Below are 17,453 nucleotides of genomic sequence, written 5' to 3'. Positions count from 1 at the left end.
AAAAAAAAAAAAAAAAAAGAATTGAGTGAGAGGAAAGACGAAAGAAGGGGTTTATGCAGATGGGCCCCACAAACAAAGGCCTAGAGTGGTCTAGGAGTAGAAAGATAAATTAGAAATAAAGAAGTCTGAGAGGTCTGAGTTGATGTTATACCTGTCCATGCCCATTCTCTGAATATTTGGTTTCCTCTTTTCATGAGAAAGCTAAAATGTTGGTACTCAGGTTTTTCTAATGAGACTTTCCAGGTGAGGCCAACACCATGGCCTGGACTTTTGGCATATGGTCATTAAAAAAAAAAAGTTTTATGTAATTTGTCTTTTACCCTCCCCAACCATTTCATTTTTTTTCTTTTCTTTTTTTGGTACTGGGGTTCAAACTCAGGATCTTGCACTTGCCAGGCAGGTGTTGTGTTTCTGAGCTAAATCCCCAGTCCTCCCCAACCATTTCTTACTCTTACTGCTATTATATTAGCAACAGTCTTGTTTGAATAGCTGAATGCACTTTTTGTGTTCACTTTTCTGTACTGCTGCTGTGGAATGATAGAGATGAAGGATGGGTGCCCAACTCTGTTTTTAGAACTCAATGGTCAAATGTGCCTCTTGATGGTATTTGAAGATCCTGTTTCTTTGTTTCAATGACATTCTGTCTGCCTGGAAAAAGAAAAAAAAATCCTTTTGGTATGTAAAGGTGATTGATTGATTGATTGATTGATTGTTTTTGGTTTTTTGAGATAGGGTCTCACTATGTAGTTGAGACTGACCTGGAACTCACTAGCCCAGGCTGGTCTTGAACTCACAGTGATCCTCGTGCCTCAGCCTCCCAAGTGCTGGGATTACAGGGGTGCACCACCACGCCCAGCTCCTGTAAAGGTGATTTTTATCCTGCTGGGCTATATTTTTTTAATAACGTATGGTAATAATGACAACAGTCCACTTAAGAGAGACCAGCTTTGTGTTGGTACTTCTCTACGGCATCGGTGCTGAATATACAGGATGCATGCCACAGCGGGCTATTCATACCATTGAAAGCCTAAAGGTTTGCCATCACTGCTGTAGGGCCTTCGTTTCCATCCTCCTGTATGGAAATGTATCAGGGACAATGCCCTATATGATTTTTTTTTTTGCAAGGTAACATATGCTATGAAATCACAAAAGTTTTACTTAAAAATTTTTGTTGGCTATAAAGGACTAAGAGATACAATGCATTTTTGTTATAGTTGCACATTAGACTGTCAGTATGTTTTAGTAGGTTTAAATTGTGTTTTGTATCTTTTGAGAACAGTACAGTTTGTCATTGATGAAACAAAGCATTTATTTTTGTCTCCTCTTCTAGGTTTCAGCATTAAAAGCAATGGCCAGCCAAGGAGGCCCCAAGTATAGCCTTTCCCAGCAGCCTTGGGCACAGCCAGGTATTCAGGTTTTACTATTTTGGATTCCTTTTTTTAGGATATTATTAATTTTTATTTATATACCTTTACTGTGACAGCTTGGAATTAGTTTCCTATTCACTATGATCTGAGTTAATATAAGATTCGTTCTGGAGTGACAGGTCTTAATTGGCCAGCACTATGTGTATCTCAGTAAGCATTCCAAGAGAGGAAGAATTTTAAAAAGTTTTATCCAGTTAAAAATAAAATGTGGCTCAGATGGAAACACTTTGGAGTCTGATTTCTGTGTACCCATTATTCTTTGGATAAGACAGAGTTTTGATAAAAATAGTACATTTGACAGAATGAAGTTATGGAGAAAGAACACCTATTTTCAAGTATATGAAATTTGGGCCACTATTTTGTTCCACGTTTTCTCTAAATTACATCCCCTGTTGATAGCTTAGAGTATTTGAAAAAAATTGTAAAAATTGAGGTGTCATTTGGGAGTGGGCAGGCAATATCATTGCCTAATTTGCAGATATATTTCAAATGTCCTTTTTTTTAAAGGTGGAACTGCATTTTATTTATTTTTTCATTAAGTTTATTGGTATATTTTAAGTATACAGTACAGTTACATTTGTCATTAGGAGATTATTCAGTATTTACATGTTTGTCCTATTTATTTCACTTAAGAGTATGGCCTTAATGTGCATCCATTTAGCTATAAATGTCTTTAGTTTCTCATTCTTTTTTTGGTATCAGGCATCAAACTTGGGACCTTGTGCTTGCGAGGCAGGTGGTGGCACCACTGAGCTAAATCCCCAGCCCAGTTTCTCATTCTTTATGGCTGAGTAGTACTCTATTTTATATATATTAAAAAAAACCACATCATCTTTATCCAGTCTCCAGTTAATGGGCAATTGGGCTGTTTCCAGGTTTTAGCTATTACACTGTGCCACTATAAACATGGGTGTGCATGTATCACATTGATATGATTCTTATAATTTTTTTGGGAAGATACCCAGTAGAGGGATAGCTGAGTCAAACAGGACCTCTAATCCTAGTTTTTTTGGGTATCTCCATATTGATTTCCACAGTGGTTGCACCAGTCTGCACTCCCACCAACAGTGAAGGGTTCCTTTCTCCCCACAACCCTGCCAACATTTGTTATTGGTTGATTTAATAATAGCCATTCTTTCTGTGATGAGATGAAATATCAGTGTTGTTTTCATCTGCCTCTCTTGAATAACCAGTGATGTTGAACATTTTTTCATATATTTATTTGCTGCTTTTACTTCTTTGTCTAAGAAATGTCTGTTCACTTCAAATGCCCATTTTTGAACAGGGTCTTTATATGTGGGGGGGGTCCTGATTTTTTAAAAGTTATTTATATATTCTGATAGTAGTCCTTTGAGAAACAGCTGATAAATTTTTTTTCCCACATTGTAGGTTCTCTCAGCTTTGTTGGTGATTTCTCTTGCAGTGCAAAAGCTTTTTAATAAGATGAGATCCCTGTTGTTTTGATTTTTTGTACTAGTTCCTGTCCTACTGAAATGTCTACTCTTAACTCTTGCCTAAATGGGTGTTTTTTTCCCTCTTTCCTCTTTTTTTTTTTTTGTTTCAGTGCTGCAGAATTTTTTGTTTTGGGGTGATGATAGTTTGTTTTTTTTTTGTACCAGGGCTCGAACTTGGGACCTTGCTCTTGTGAGGCAGGCCGTGGAACCACTGAGCTAAATGCCTGGCCCTGACAGTTTTTTTTCTTTTTGTTTTTTGTGCTAGCGATTGACTTCCTTGCTCACATTAGGCAAACGTTGTCCTGCTGACAGGCAACCCCAGTCTGATAGGAGAATTCTTTAGTATTAGATGTTAGATATTTAAAATTATCCCTAACTTCAGGTTATTTTTGGTACATTTTGTGGCACTTTGAAGTGCCATTAAATCAGAACAAATTATTTTTTAAATTGTATTTCTGGCCATCCCTGACCCATATTTTGAAACTAAAAAGGGTGAAATTGTGAAATAAGTGTTTTTATTAAGAGTATCCAAGTTGTAAAGTAGCCTTTTCCTCGTAGTGAAATAGTTCCAAAGAGTGTTTCTAGTTTTTTATCCATGAAAATTGGCTGGCTACAGACACCTAATATGCAATCAACTTTTTAGATATGACTGATTTTTCCATGAGAATGATATATCTGTCAGGTATTCTTTTCCTTTGAGAAACAGCATTGAAGCCATTCTAAACTTCCAGAATTTTCAGTTACTGTGAATGCCTGAGTTAATTTAAAGTTGGGCCAAGAAGTTAAAAGGTATTTCTTAGGAAGATACACAGTTGTAGAGCATTATCAGTTGTCTTCCAAAGAAAGGATTGTATTGCAGAGGTCCCTTATACACAGTGAGGATGTCAGTAGGGGTTTGCGTTAATTTGTTCTGTTGCACATAAACTTTGTTACATGCCTTTTGTTTACTATGATGGAGCCGGGATGTTCTGCTTTATTATTTTAAACATTGGTATTGTGTATGAGATTTAAATCTTTAACTTTAAAAAGCTGCATATTTCATGCAGTTGTACATTCTGTCAGAAAATGGAAGTCAGAATATTTTACTGACAAGACTGGCAATTCTACTCATAGTGTGCTTTAGTGTGAACTACCTATTCTGATTCCTCACAGTCCAGAGCAGACTTATCAGTCCTGAACTCACCTTTTGACTCTTGGAGTGATATTTGTGATCTTTGAGTTAATTGGAGCCTTTGGTTTTATGGTTTCAATTACTTATAAGGCTTATTTAGAAATAGGAGCTGATTTATAATTTGAATGTTTATATAAATGAAACTCGTGGATGCAATTAATCTTTCTTAAAATAGGCAAAACCAGCAGATAGGTATAGGCATCTTGAGTACAGCTAAGCCCAGAGACTTGATGCATAATTAATGTATTGTTCTTTCCATTTTAGAAAGATCAAAGTAGGAGCTGTTATTTTCTCAAGTGGAATCCTAATGGAATTCACAGTGTTATGTGTATGGTGCTCTTAAGCATTATTAGAAGGTTATTAGTAAAGTAGGAATACATAAACTGACAAAAAGGATTGATTGAAATATGACTTGCTATTTTGTTGTTTAACCTATTTGGTTTCTTTCTAAGTAAGATGGTATCAGTGACTATTCCAGTGACTGTTTTAGTCTTTTTTTTTTTTTTTTTTTTTTTTTTTTTTTTTTTTTTGTTTTTTTTTTTTTTTTTTTTTTTTTTTTTTTTTTTTTTTTTTTTTTGAGGCAGGGTCTTGCCGTGTAGTTCAGGCTAGCCTTGAACTAGTGGCAGTCCTGCTCAGCCTCACAGACTGTTCAGTCTATTTTGTGGTTGTATCTTCTATCCTGTTAGCCCTTGGGGAAGTGTGGCATTGATTTTTCATGGTCTGTAATGCCCGAAGCCCACACTTTAATGTTAAAAGAGATCTATGGGCTGGGCACGGTGGCGCATGCCTGTAGTCCCAGCACTGGGGAGGTTGAGGTAAGAGGATTGCTGTGACTTGAGACCAGTCTGGGCTACATAGTGAGTTCAAGGCCAGTCTGAACTACATAGTGAAGTCCTGTTTCAAGACAAAAAAAAAAAAGAGAGAGAGATTTATGGGCTGGGGGCCTCAAGGACAATCTGTCTTGAGCCCCTCTGCCTTAGAAGTCTAGGGAGATGGTTCATCCAGAGCTGGTCAAATTTAGGGGATCACATCATTATAAACTCACAAGACAGGATGCCAATTTGTTAACTTGTTTCAGGATAGGATTTTTTTGTTTTGTTTTGTTTTTTGTGCTTCTTAAGGGCTCTGAAAACTGATTTAGTGATCCCTGAAGTGGGTTGGTGATGACAGCCAGAGTCCATAGAGGAAGGTCCAGAAGGAGCTTTCACTTATTTAATGAAAACCAAACCATTCTTGCCTTGTTTTACCACAACCCTTTTTAATTTTGTTAATATGGTGTAAAATTTGAATTGTGAAGGCATAAAATGAAAAATTATATTTTCTACCTGCGAAGTAGTTCTTCTCTCTAAGGTAACCACTGCCACAGTTTCTCTCTCCAAATCATTTATGTACGTGCTAGGTCACTTGGACTTCAAAATTTGTTCCCTGGATGAGGTTGGGCCGTGCCCTGTGCTGTTTTCACTTCCTGTGTATCTTGTAGTCCTGCTGTATCAGCACAGCCATCCCTGTCCATTATGTTTGATGAGTGCATAGGGTGCATCATCATGCACACTTTCTTTAGTCTGCTAAGGGATATTTCAATTATTTTTAGTTTGTTTTTCTATATAGTCTTCCATAAAAGTCTCTATGTACACGTAACTTGGTAGTGAGTGAGCTATATTAATAGAATAAAGTTTAGTAGTGGAAATGTTAAGTGAAAGGATATTTTCAGTTTTGTTAGATAATGCCTAATGTCCCTGAGAAGCTGAACTGTTCTTCTCCCATCGGCAGCTAGTAAAGGTACAGTTGTCTCTGAGTGTCTATTTGGGATTGGTTCCAGAACCCTCCACAGATAACCAGCATCTATGAATGCTCAAGTCTCATATAGAGTGATTTTTTTTTTCTTTTTTGGTTACCAGAGATCAAACTCAGGATCTTGTACTTGCCAGGTAGGCACAGTGCCACTGAACTTCATCCCCAGCTCATAACGTGCTGTATTTGCAAAACCTGAGAACTCCTCTTGTATACTTTACATAATCTCTAAATTACTTGTAATACCTAATAAAATCTAAATGCTGTGTTAATAGGTGTGATACTCTATTATTTAGGGAGTGACAAAAAGTCTGTAAGTGGTACAGACACAGCTTTGGTTTTTGTTTTTGTTTTTTCTCAGTATTTTTGAACTGCATTTGGCTGAATCCGTGAACGTAGAGTATGTGGCTACGAAGGGCCAAATACCTGTTTCCCTGCATCCTTATCAAACGTGGATAGTTTTTGCCAATCTATCTCACTGCTTTAATTTACATTAATTTTGAGTGAGACTGATTATCTTTGAGATTCTGATCATCTTTTCCTTTGTAGCTGTCTAGGTAATTTCTTCGCTTAAATACTTCATACAGATGACTGCTCTTCCTATGTAGCTCCTTCACATACTACACTGCGATTACATAGCTGTTTGTAAAAGCTTTGGAATTCTATTTCCTGTCTGATAATACTGTGTAAGATGGTAACAAATGGATATTTAATTCAATATGTGTGGATATCTCCCAAATGACCTAAGTCAGGTGCTTGTTTATTGTGAAGTAATTCTTACTAGTGTCTCTATAGAATGACTTATTTTATTTTATTTTTTGTTTTTTTGAGATAGGGTCTCACTATGTAGTTGAGACTGACCTGGAACTCACTATGTAGCCTAGGCTGGTCTTGAACTCCCAGCGATCCTCCTGCCTCAGCCTCCCAAGTGTTGGGATTACAGGCATGTACCACCATGCCTGGCTCTATAAAATGACTTTTAAAAAGTGTATCTCATACCTTCAGGTTCTAAAGATTCATATTACAGCCCCAGTAAATGTTGTGATGTGTGCTGGAGAAATTCTTTATTGCCTCAGCCTTTGGGGTTAGAATTTTGTAGATAGTAGATACTTAATGTTTATAGGGCTTGTAATTTTACTTGATAAAGAAAAAAAGAAAATTCTTGTGGAAATAAAGTATTTCCTTTTTCTATTTCATTATTCCCCTTTGCATGAAAATGGAAATGTTTCTTTTTCTTTTGTGATACTAACAGGATTATATTCTTTGCAGCGAAGGTTAGTGACCTTGTCGCAACTGCCTATAAGACAATAAAAGCAAAGCTTCCTCTGACATTGAGAAGCATGTCATTGTACCTATCCAATAAAGATACAGAGTTCATCTTATTTAAACCTGTTAGGGTGAGTAGCACAATACTTTCTTTGGATGTTGGCCAGTGTGTTCCAGTGTTCTTTTCTCACCTATCATTTTTCTTTTCCTGTAGACATTTAAAAATGTTGTATTCTATCCTAGTGAAGTTGATTAATAATCACCATGATTCTTTAAAGGCTTTCAGAGCCTCTGTCTATCTATCTATCTATCATCTATCTATCTTCCCTTTCCCTATACCCTCACTTTATCTTATGGGTTTTTTCTGGTACCGGGGATCAAACTTGGGACCTTTGCAGTTGGAGGCAAGCGGCAGCACCACTGAGTTAAATTCCTGGCCCTATGATATGTTAACTTTAAAATTAGAAATGAGTAAACAAAAAAATCAGGTGCTCATATTGCATATGGTTCAGCCCTTGAGAGAGCAGCATTTCTGGAATTATGCTCCATTTTACTAGTGAGTAGTAGAGATAAATGGCTGGCAACAGCCACTGAGGGATTAAGTGTCAAAGCAAATGTAAGAGTCACATCTTCTAGTTCTGTGTTGAGCCTCACGTCTTTACCCAAGGTGTTGGCTGATTTTTAAAGTACATTTTATATGTCTTGGAACTTTACTACTTTTTGTGTAAGAAATGGCTGAAGACTACTATTTTCTGAGAGGACAAGAGTTTTCTAGAGTTTAGTTTTTCCAGGAAATATTATTTGATAAGTCTTTATCAGGTTGTGCTAGCATGGAAATGTTAGGTTTAAATTATGTCTTTGGGAATCTCAAGAAAGATACATTTCCTCCATTTGTTTTAGCAAAAACCACAATGATTTAATATCCTTAGTGCTTCAGGTTTAAGATGTATATGTTTCTTATGACTTATCTGATATGACATTCTCTTCTTTTTTCTAAGAATAACATTCAGCAAGTCTTTCAGAAGTTCCATTCTCTGTTAAAGGAGGAGTTCAGCCCTGAAGATATCCAGATCATCGCTTGTCCTTCCATGGAACAGGTAACCCCCATACCGAAGTCCTGGGGACTTTGTGCCTCCTGGGTCATTTTACTTCAGTAAATAATATGTTGGAGGAAACTTGGCTTTAGTTTTAATTTTAAAAACTGTACATTGTTTATCCTGATGAGCAAGAATTCAGACTTTGAATTGCTTTTGAGGGACAGTTTTAGTTTTCATTTGCATTTTAATCCTTTCTGATAGTGAAAGCTGCTATGTTAAAATAATGACCTGTGTTAAAATAAAGACTCAAATACTGGCATTCGTTTAGCTTGCTGAATCATTTTGACTGAAATACGCACATTTCAAGTGAAAAAGAGAGGAGGTTATTTTAAAGATTAGACTAGATGCTGGGAATGTTTTTTCTTTCTAAATTAGAAAAACAATATGGGGCCAGTTTGTGTTCACTGTCACTCATTGATTCAGTTCAGCCAGCAAATTGTAGTGTATCCATTATATACCGAGTAGCTGGTGCTGTGGAGAACAGTTTATTTCTGGTTTTAAGTTTGGTGTAATTTAGACATTTAGTGTGTGATAAGGACTGAAGAACTGCGAATAGAGAGGTAAGGCTGGTGAGAGCCTGACTGAAGTGAGTAGAGGCTGTGGAGAGGAGCTAGGAAAGTTTTGTTATATAAGAAAAGAGAAAGCTGGAGGGTAAAATGGGGCCTTTTAAAAATTTGAGATATAATTTACTTACCATGAAAGTCACCCTTTTAAAGTGCAGAGTTTAGTGGATTTTAATATACTCACGAAATTGTATAATCATCACCATTATCTAACTCCAGAATATTTTCATTACTCTTACAAGAAACCCCTTAGCTGTTAGCAGATTTTCTATTCCTTCTTTTCCTATTAGTTGTCTCTGTGTGTTTGCTTATTCTGGTATTCGTTAAATGAAATCATACAGCATACAACCTTTTATAAGTAGCTTCTTTCATCTAGTGTATTTTCAAGGCTCGTCCGTGTTGCAGCATGTGCCAAAATTTCATTCTTTTTATGGCTGTGTATGCGTCTTTGTATGGATATATGGGGATCATATTTAAAAAAATAAAATCCCTGTAGCCGGCGATTTAACCCAGTGGTTCCACTGCCTGCCTCGAAAGTGCATGGTCTCAAATTTGATCCCCAGTACGAAAAAAAACCCCCCAAAGCAAAACAACAACAACAACAGCAAAACAATATCCCTGTAGTTGTAGGGTGTACAGTCAAACACTTTCTTTAAGTCATTTGAAGTGACTTTTCTGGATGATTATGCCACCACTTGCTGAAGTTAGGCTTGTTTTCAGTGTTTCAAGATTTAATTTTGCTTTGTAATTATGTGAAATATTTATGTGACTTTCAGGTTAGAATCACAGAGCAAGGTAAATTTGCCGGAGTCGTTCTTTCCCTTTCCAATGTCCCCCAGCCCTTTCCCTTCTTCCCCTATAGATCACTCTTTATTACTCACTTGAATACCTATTGCTTTCTTTTCAGTGATCGGGAAACACATGTTTGTATGTTTGTGGGAGAGCTCCGGTGAGCGGGGAGTGGCAAATGTGGGGTGGAATCTCAGAAACAGTTAGGTAGACCCTTTGGTGGCCGGCCGTGAGTAGGAGAAGTCTGAGTGTGTGGGCACAGAGCTGGAAAGGTGGTGGGTGTGGGAGCTCATGGGGGTCCTAGTCCAAGAAGTAAGTCCTGGTCTCAGCAAAGTAAGAAGCAAGGTCATTGGTGAGAGTGAGGAGGGGTAGGAGTGTGAGAGGTTGAAGGAGGAAGGCACAGTTGGGTTTAGTGGTTATCAGTCCAAAAAGAAATCCTTCAACTTAGTTGTCCAGTTTTTTTCCTGTAGTCATAGTCAGTTGCATGAAGTAGATGTGGCGTGGATCATAAGATCCAATTATGTTAGACTGTTTTCCATTACTATTCTAAATACCTAAGATAATCAACTTATAAAATGAAAGGTTTATTTTGGCTTATAGTTTTGGGGTTTTGGTTGATGGTCAGTTGATTCTGTTACTTTTGGAAATGGGTGGTACAGCGAAGCATCTCTCACTTCATGGGCAGGAAGCAAAATATAGGAAGATGAAAGGAGTGTGAGTCTCCTACCCACTTCAAGGGTGCATCCTCAGAGGCCTGAAGACTTCCTTCTAGGTGCCACCTCTTTTAAGGTTTCCATGCCCTCCCAGCAGCACTGTGAGCTGGGAAGCAAGCCTTGAATTCTGGGCCTTGATACTACATTCCAGGTCCAAACTATAGCACCAGTGTATAGTAGTATAAATTTATTCTTTTAAATTTACAGACAAGGTAAACAAAATGGTATACCAGCTCCCATATCTATCCTTTCATGCAGTTTACAATTTGCCTCCTCTGCTCTGTCATCTTATTTTCTCCCCTCCCTACTCCTCTTTTTAGGTTGTTTGAGAAGAAGTTGGGAAGCACTGTGCTCCTTTACTTCTGAATACTGCAGAGTAAATTTCCTAAGAAAAGGAAATTCTCTTGCACTCCTACTTCTGAAATGTGACATTGATGCTGTGGTCTGGTCTACAGTTCATACTACAAATTTACCAGTGTTCTAACAATGTTCTTTTCAGATATTATCACCGAGTCCCTGGTCAGTATCAGGTCATACACTACTCTCAGGGGTCACATCTCTAGTTTCTTTAAAGCTGGAGCAGTCCACAGTCTTCCTTGAGCTCAGCTGTCTCTCTGTTTGAAGTTTCTCTGCTCATGATTAGACTGAGGTTTTGTATTGTTGGCAGAAGAAGAATAGATGTGACTTTATATCCCTTCCCCTTGCAACACATATTTATAAAAAGAGCTGGGGGGGGTGATGTTACTTGGTCACCAAAGCAGTTATACTGTGTAGGCCTCACAGCCTGGTCCATTTACCTACAGCTTTCCACAGCCTGTGTCGGGCAAGCTGCCTTTCCCTTCCTGTCCTCATGGTGTCCTAGCTCTGAGGTCCTGGGCCTCCATTACAAAGTGGGCAAGGCATTCTTGCACCTGTCAGAGTTAGCATACACACTAAAATTCACCTGTAATAATACCTGTTCTTGTGCATTTAAAAAAATCATTTAAAGAATTTGGCTATACACAAATGTACCCAAAACACATTCTGCACAGAAAAAGGTGCCACTGATTCTGTCAAAATCTTTCTGTCATAACGTGTTTGTGTATTCTGCCATTAAGACTTCAAATGATTTGTGCTCACTTTGGCAGCACAAATACTAAAAAAAGACTTTAAATGACTTGAGGGCCTGGATTTGGTGATGGAGAGTGGCTCCTTGCAGGACCTGTAGATGTCCAGTGCCCAGCAGCTTTACAAATGGTCTTTCTCATTTTGCCTCTGAGGCTCTGGGCACCTCTTCAGGAGGGCGGCATTCTGCAGCAGAGCTAACACAGCCTATGCTTTGCGTTTCAGGTAAACCTTCTGCTGTCCATTCCTAAATAAGCGGGCTGGTCAGGAAGGAATGGGCTGAGAGGTCTTGCAGTCTGCAGGACTCAGGACTTCTTCATGGGACTGTCCCCAAGACCCACATGCGTGTGCTACTCAGTGCTGACAGAAGGAAACATAAGCAAAATGTTGAAAAGATTGGTGTTTCCCTCTTGAAAACATCAACATGCCAAAGATGAATGGATGTGTAGTGATCCTCATTTAAATGTAAGTTTTTGAGAGGTAGTCAAGGAGCTTGAAGTGAAGTGCTTCTTCATAAAAGTTGTGCAATAAAAATAGTTTATGTTGAATAGTGCTAAGAACTTTATGGAAACTGTATGGAAATGCAGCTGATGAGAAAGCTGCTAGAGGTAAGGTTTGCTAATGCATGAAACATGACAACACTTTTAACCACTGAGCATTCCACAGTGACTATTTTTTTACTTCTACAAACCTTATTTCTTTTGAGACAAGGCCTCACTGTGTAGTTCAGGCTGGCCTTGAACTCACGATGTGGCCAAGGCTGGCCTTGAACTTCTGGTGATCCTCCTGCCTCACAAACCTTATTTCTGTATTTCTCTATTTAATGTAAAGTTTCTCCTGTCATTTGATGTTTGGTTGGGAGTGGCTTGGTTGCTTCTGAGAATGCATCTTACTTTCCTGAGGATTCAGGTGTTACCTTCCTCTGTTTAATGTGAGGCACTTTAAAGATGTGAGGGCCTCGTGGACAGCTCCAGGATCTGTACCCCTTGAGCTGTTGTGGTACAGAGCATTCAAAGCAGGGAGCTAGAGACTCTTGCTGTTGGCTGGTATAGTCCTTCCATGTGGGTTTTTGTGGTACAGTAGTCAGTGGGGTGAGTGGGAATTACCAATTAAGGTGTCTTAAAGCTTGGGAATAAAGGAGAGGAGGAAATCTGATGAGTAGCAGGTCTCTGGAATGAAGCTCAGTTATGGACCTTCTGCAAACAGCCATTGGTTGCAGCTGTTGTTTGAAAAGTGAACACTTTCACATGTTACATGTGTCTAGCAGCCTGTGCTGTGCTGTACTGTGCTGTGCACCAGCCTCGTGGGTCTCCATCCCTATTACAGCAGGACATGTTTTGCCAATGCACCCAGGACAACAAACACTGCCCACGTCTTAGAAACACCACACCCCATCAGGGATCACACATGACGCACAACAGCGAGTTTCCTGCAGGTCCCTTCCTCCTTAAATTTGGAATTAGATTGATTGCACCTCTGATATTGTAGCAGCCAGTGTAGTGTGGTTCTTGTTTCAGAAAGAGCTCTGAATCCCTTAAACCCTGGTGTGGCGGTGGGACACTACCAAGGGCTCCGGAGTGGCCCGTGACCCTTTGGTGCAGGCAGTGCCACTGTGCCAGTGCTGCTCTCCTGCACGGTGCAGCTCTTCACAAGGTGCAGTCGGTTCTGTCCTGGTGTTTGTCGCCTGTAACAGGTCTCTTGTTTTTTAATCACCTTTATTTTGGTGACAGATGTTGCTTGATGGAGCTTGTTACTCTGTGTTTTGGTAGAGGGTCCATGTTCTCCTTTGCTTTGAAATGAATGAATTAGGAAGATTGTATTTACTTCTACCTACTGTTTTAAGTACATGTTTAATGAGACAAACTGTAAATTATCTGGTTTTGTGTATTATATGTACCTTTGGATTTTCTGTATCTTTCCAAAGAGATGAAGGCATGATTATTGTACAATACTGTGACCGATGTGGTTTGATGTACAGAGCAGAGTGTGTTCTTCAGTATAAAAATATTTAATGGCACTTGTTCTTGTATTTCGATCTTTTGTGTCTGAAACACTCAAACACCTTACGAAGTGCTACGTAGGTGACAGTGATCCAGCTTGTTGCTAAGTGAATATTTGTTTAAATCTGTACAGTTTCAAATGTTTACTTATACAGAGTGTACATACTTTCAAATAATTTAAAATGCTTTATATTATTTGGCTAGAAATTGTTTTTAATAAATGAATTTTTTAAAAATAAAGATTTTTGCTTTCTATTTTCTTGTATCTGGTGTATGTTTGGATTCTTTCAAAATTTTTTTAATTGAAGTTTTTATTGAGAGAACAGTGGATCCACAAGCAGTTGTAAAAAGTAAGAGATCTGTGTGTCCTTTGCCTAGTTTCCCTCAGTGGTAACATCTTACAGACTGTAATGAGTATTATAATTGGGAAATCAGCACTGACACACTCTACGCCAGTCTTTTCACATTTTCCACCTTTTATATATACTGCATAAATTCCTTCGGCAAGATAATTATTGTGAAAAGATGTTTTTGGAGCATCTTAATATTTCATTAAAATTTTTTTGTAAAGAGGAGAGGTCTGTTTTGGCTCGCAGTTTTGTGACTGTTAGGCCCCAGTATGTCTGGGCCTGTGCAGTGAGGCTGTGCGTCATAGTGGGCAGGGTGTGGTGAGGCAGAGTTACTTGCCCCTGCTGATGAGGAGACTGCCCACCAGTCTCCTCATTAAAGTTTCCTCCACCTATCAACAGCGCCGTGGGCCTCTGGGGAAAGATTCTATATTCAAATCTATACTGAAGTTTTTCTTTTATGGCAAAAGTACTGTCGGCACAGATAACTGTATTGAAGTATAGTAATAGTGTAGTAATAGTAAAACAATTTGGGTGCAGGCCTGTAATCCCAGCTACTCAGAAGACTGAGGTGACACGGGCAACTTTGCATAAACCTTGTCTCAAATTTTAAAAGGGCTGGGAATGTAGTGTTCACAAGGCCCTGGGGTTCAATACCCGGTACTGCAAAAACGTCGTAAACCTGTACCCACCCCAGTTTAACAAGTGTATATCTTTAAATTCATTTCTGTTACCTTGTTAGTACGGCAGAATAGTCAACCTTAGTTCTTGTGAAGGGGTTATCTGTTACACGAACCTGGAGAAGTTGATGAGAGATCTTACATCTCAAAAAGGAGGGACTTTACTACTTCCTCTCCTCCGGAGTATACCTGTGGTTGTTCTTTTGTAGCTTGTCTGTCTTCAGTATCCAGTGAAAAGGAAGTGGCCGCTGAAAACCTTGTACAGTGATAGTCATTAACATAGCTGGACATGAACACTGCTGTAATCCTGGCACTCTGGGAGGCTGATGCAGGAGGGTTCCAAGTTTGAGTCAAGTCTGCACAATTGAGCAAGACTCTGTCTCAAAATAAAAAATAAAAAGGGCTGGGGATATATCCCAGTGCACAGGCTCTGGGCTCAATCCCTGGTACTGCCAAAAAAAAAAAAAGTCATCCAATAAATAGATATTTTTAAGTAGAAAAGTTTTAAAAAGTATTTTCCAGTTGTACAGATATGCTCACTGTTAGACATTTTTACAGCTTTTAAATTTTTAAATATAAAATCATAAATGAGCCCTCAAAATTAAACTCACTAGTGTTTGGCATATAACTTTAGATTTTAAAATATGTATTGTATCTTACAAGATTGGGCTCTTGTACACATTTTAAATCAAATCTCATAGGTTGTAAGTGTCAGTCTATATAAGCACGTTGTTTTGCTGAGCTGTTTGAAAGTTTTAAGTCGTCATAGCATTCTGCCCTAAATACTTCAGCCCCATCTCCATTGAGTGAGGTGTTATTTTGACATAATCCTAATACCATAATCACACCTAAAAAGTAAACTCAGTATCTGATAGGTAGTTCATATTTCAATTTCCTCATTTATCCCCCTCCCATCAACTCTTTAAGGCCAGGTTCACACATTTTACTTGGTTGCTACAACTCTTTAGTCCTTTTTAATTTTGATCAATCCTCTTACGATTTTTATTTGCTCGTTTTCATGAAATTGATTTTTTGTTTTTGAAGTTTTGATTTCCTTTTACTTTCTTTTTAGAGAGACCAGCTGTCTTAATACAATGAATCATATGTGGATATTCCTGAGTTTCCCCATTCATAAATTCAGAATGTCCTAAAGTTGCAGGATATACATTCTTTCGAATACATGGAACATTTACCAAGATAGATACTCACAAAACTAAAGTCCCCAGCATCATCTATAGTGGTATCTCAGCAAGTAGGAATCTCTCCCCACCCAGCAGGAGGCATGTGACAGTGTCTAAAGATATTTAGATTGTTTAAATGTGTATGTGTGTGCGTGCATACGTGTGTGTACTATTGGCTTCTAGAGGGTAGAGAAAAGAGATGCTGCTAAACACCCTACAATGCCAGGCCAGTCCTCACAACAAAATAATTGAGCCCACAATGTCAGCAGTGTCAGGGTTGCAAAACCCTGCTATCTGCAAGAGCAAAATAGCATCCTTGCAACTCTCAGCACTCAACAGCCAGCTGGCCTGGTTGTCCTTTTGTCCTCATATCTGACACATGATCCATTTGCTTGATGGTTTTTGTCAAGCCAGCTTGGAAGCTCCATCGTGAAGGAACTTTCTGTGTCTCCAGTAACCTATGAGAACAACCCCAGGAAGCATTTGTTGCTCAGGGAACACTTGTTGAACAACTTGATCAAGTCATGCAGACTTCTCCACCCTATCCCATTACCAGAGTTTGCTTTCATCTTGGCCATGCCTCCAGTGGGGCGAGTGCTGTATCTGGCTCTCTATGCTACCAACAGCTGAGCAGGAGAGGAGGATCATCTCAGCTGCAAGTTCACTCTCTGTCCAACCTTGAGATTCTGGAGCAGGACCTGGAGATGGTTTTCCTTCACCAGCTGGGACAGTGTTAAACTCTGTAGGATGCTGGAGTACACTGAGGGGAGGGGGAAGGGGGTCTCTGGCTCTGGTGTCTGTTTTTCTTTATATGCTGGTTAATTGAGCAGAGGCAGGACGGTGTCACCATTCCCCCTCCAGTGAGTTCTCCCCGCGATCTCAGAAAGAAGTAGAAGCAAAAGAAAAAGCAGTGGGGATAAGAGGACACAGGGGAAGAGGGAGTTGTGCCCTATGTTTGCTGCTGTTTTGTTTTTTTGTTGTTGTTGTTGTTAGAGTGCTCTTTTGCCCCTGTATCAACTTGTTAATAATGTATTACATTTTCCTTCTATTTAGTGGCGCACCTTCTGACAGCGCCTTGACTACTCATGCAACTGTTTTTAGTTTCTATAGTTTTATTGCTGCTTGTTAAATTTTCACAAGGGAGATTCCCTTTCATAAAGGAAGAATGGGGGGCGCGGGGCTAGACGGCCAAAAAAAAAAAAAAGTTGACCAACAAACTTCATTCTCCAGCTCAGCTCAGAAAGAGGTTTCTGTGACTTGGCCCTCACCCACAGGATCTCCCTTTGCTTCCATTCTACTGTGTCCTCCATGAAACTGAAATTTCTTTCCTTTGTTTCCCACTGTAGAAGCGCCTCCCACTCCCATCTCCCAATCCCTGGCCACCAAGTGTAGACAGTCTTTTGGTCTCCTCAGCAAGTGGTGGTTGCTTTGTGTTTGTTGGATGCCCTTATTAAATACTGAAGAAACACCATTTTAGAGGGCACTGGAAGCAGCTCCATTTAACTTGGGGCATTCACTGATGAATTATCCTTTAGGAAACCCTTGAACCTGCAGTTTTAGTATCAATACATAGTCAAATCTAGTTTATTTTGCATTTCTAGGAGAAGCGCCCTTTTTTGTCAGGTCAGTGAAGACAAAATGATATGGGGCAGGCAAGAGCTGTGCTGAGGAGCTCAGTGCTCAGTGTCCGATATGAGCTTCCACAGCTCCCTGGTGGGGTGGGTGGGGCTCGGCACCAAGCAGAATATTGGCAGCAGCATTTGGGGTGGGCTTGAGCCTGGGCTGGGGAGTCATATTAAACACACGTCATCACCACTTGGTAGCCAGGTAGGTTGGGACACTAACTAGTATGGGATCTGGAGTCAGGTAT

The 17,453-nt window shown here is 39.2% G+C and overlaps 1 protein-coding gene across 1 annotated transcript in view; it reads left to right on the top strand.

The window, feature by feature from the left end:
* Window positions 1-12,109, top strand: part of Cog3 (component of oligomeric golgi complex 3) — a 49,761-nt gene extending 37,652 nt beyond the window's left edge. Inside the window, exons 20-23 of the mRNA XM_010637114.2 lie at window positions 1,331-1,406; window positions 7,113-7,240; window positions 8,108-8,206; window positions 11,601-12,109. Coding sequence (XP_010635416.1) covers window positions 1,331-1,406; window positions 7,113-7,240; window positions 8,108-8,206; window positions 11,601-11,630 — 333 coding nt within the window. The 3' untranslated portion in view covers window positions 11,631-12,109. The remainder of the gene's footprint in view (window positions 1-1,330; window positions 1,407-7,112; window positions 7,241-8,107; window positions 8,207-11,600) is intronic.
* The last annotated feature ends 5,344 nt before the right edge of the window (window positions 12,110-17,453 follow it).

Source organism: Fukomys damarensis, unplaced genomic scaffold (assembly GCF_012274545.1).
Source record: "Fukomys damarensis isolate Sample0158 unplaced genomic scaffold, DMR_v1.0_HiC HiC_scaffold_38, whole genome shotgun sequence".
Lineage (NCBI taxonomy): Eukaryota > Metazoa > Chordata > Mammalia > Rodentia > Bathyergidae > Fukomys > Fukomys damarensis.
The sequence above is the reverse complement of the archived record's forward strand: the minus strand, read 5'-3'. Positions and strand labels throughout refer to the sequence as shown.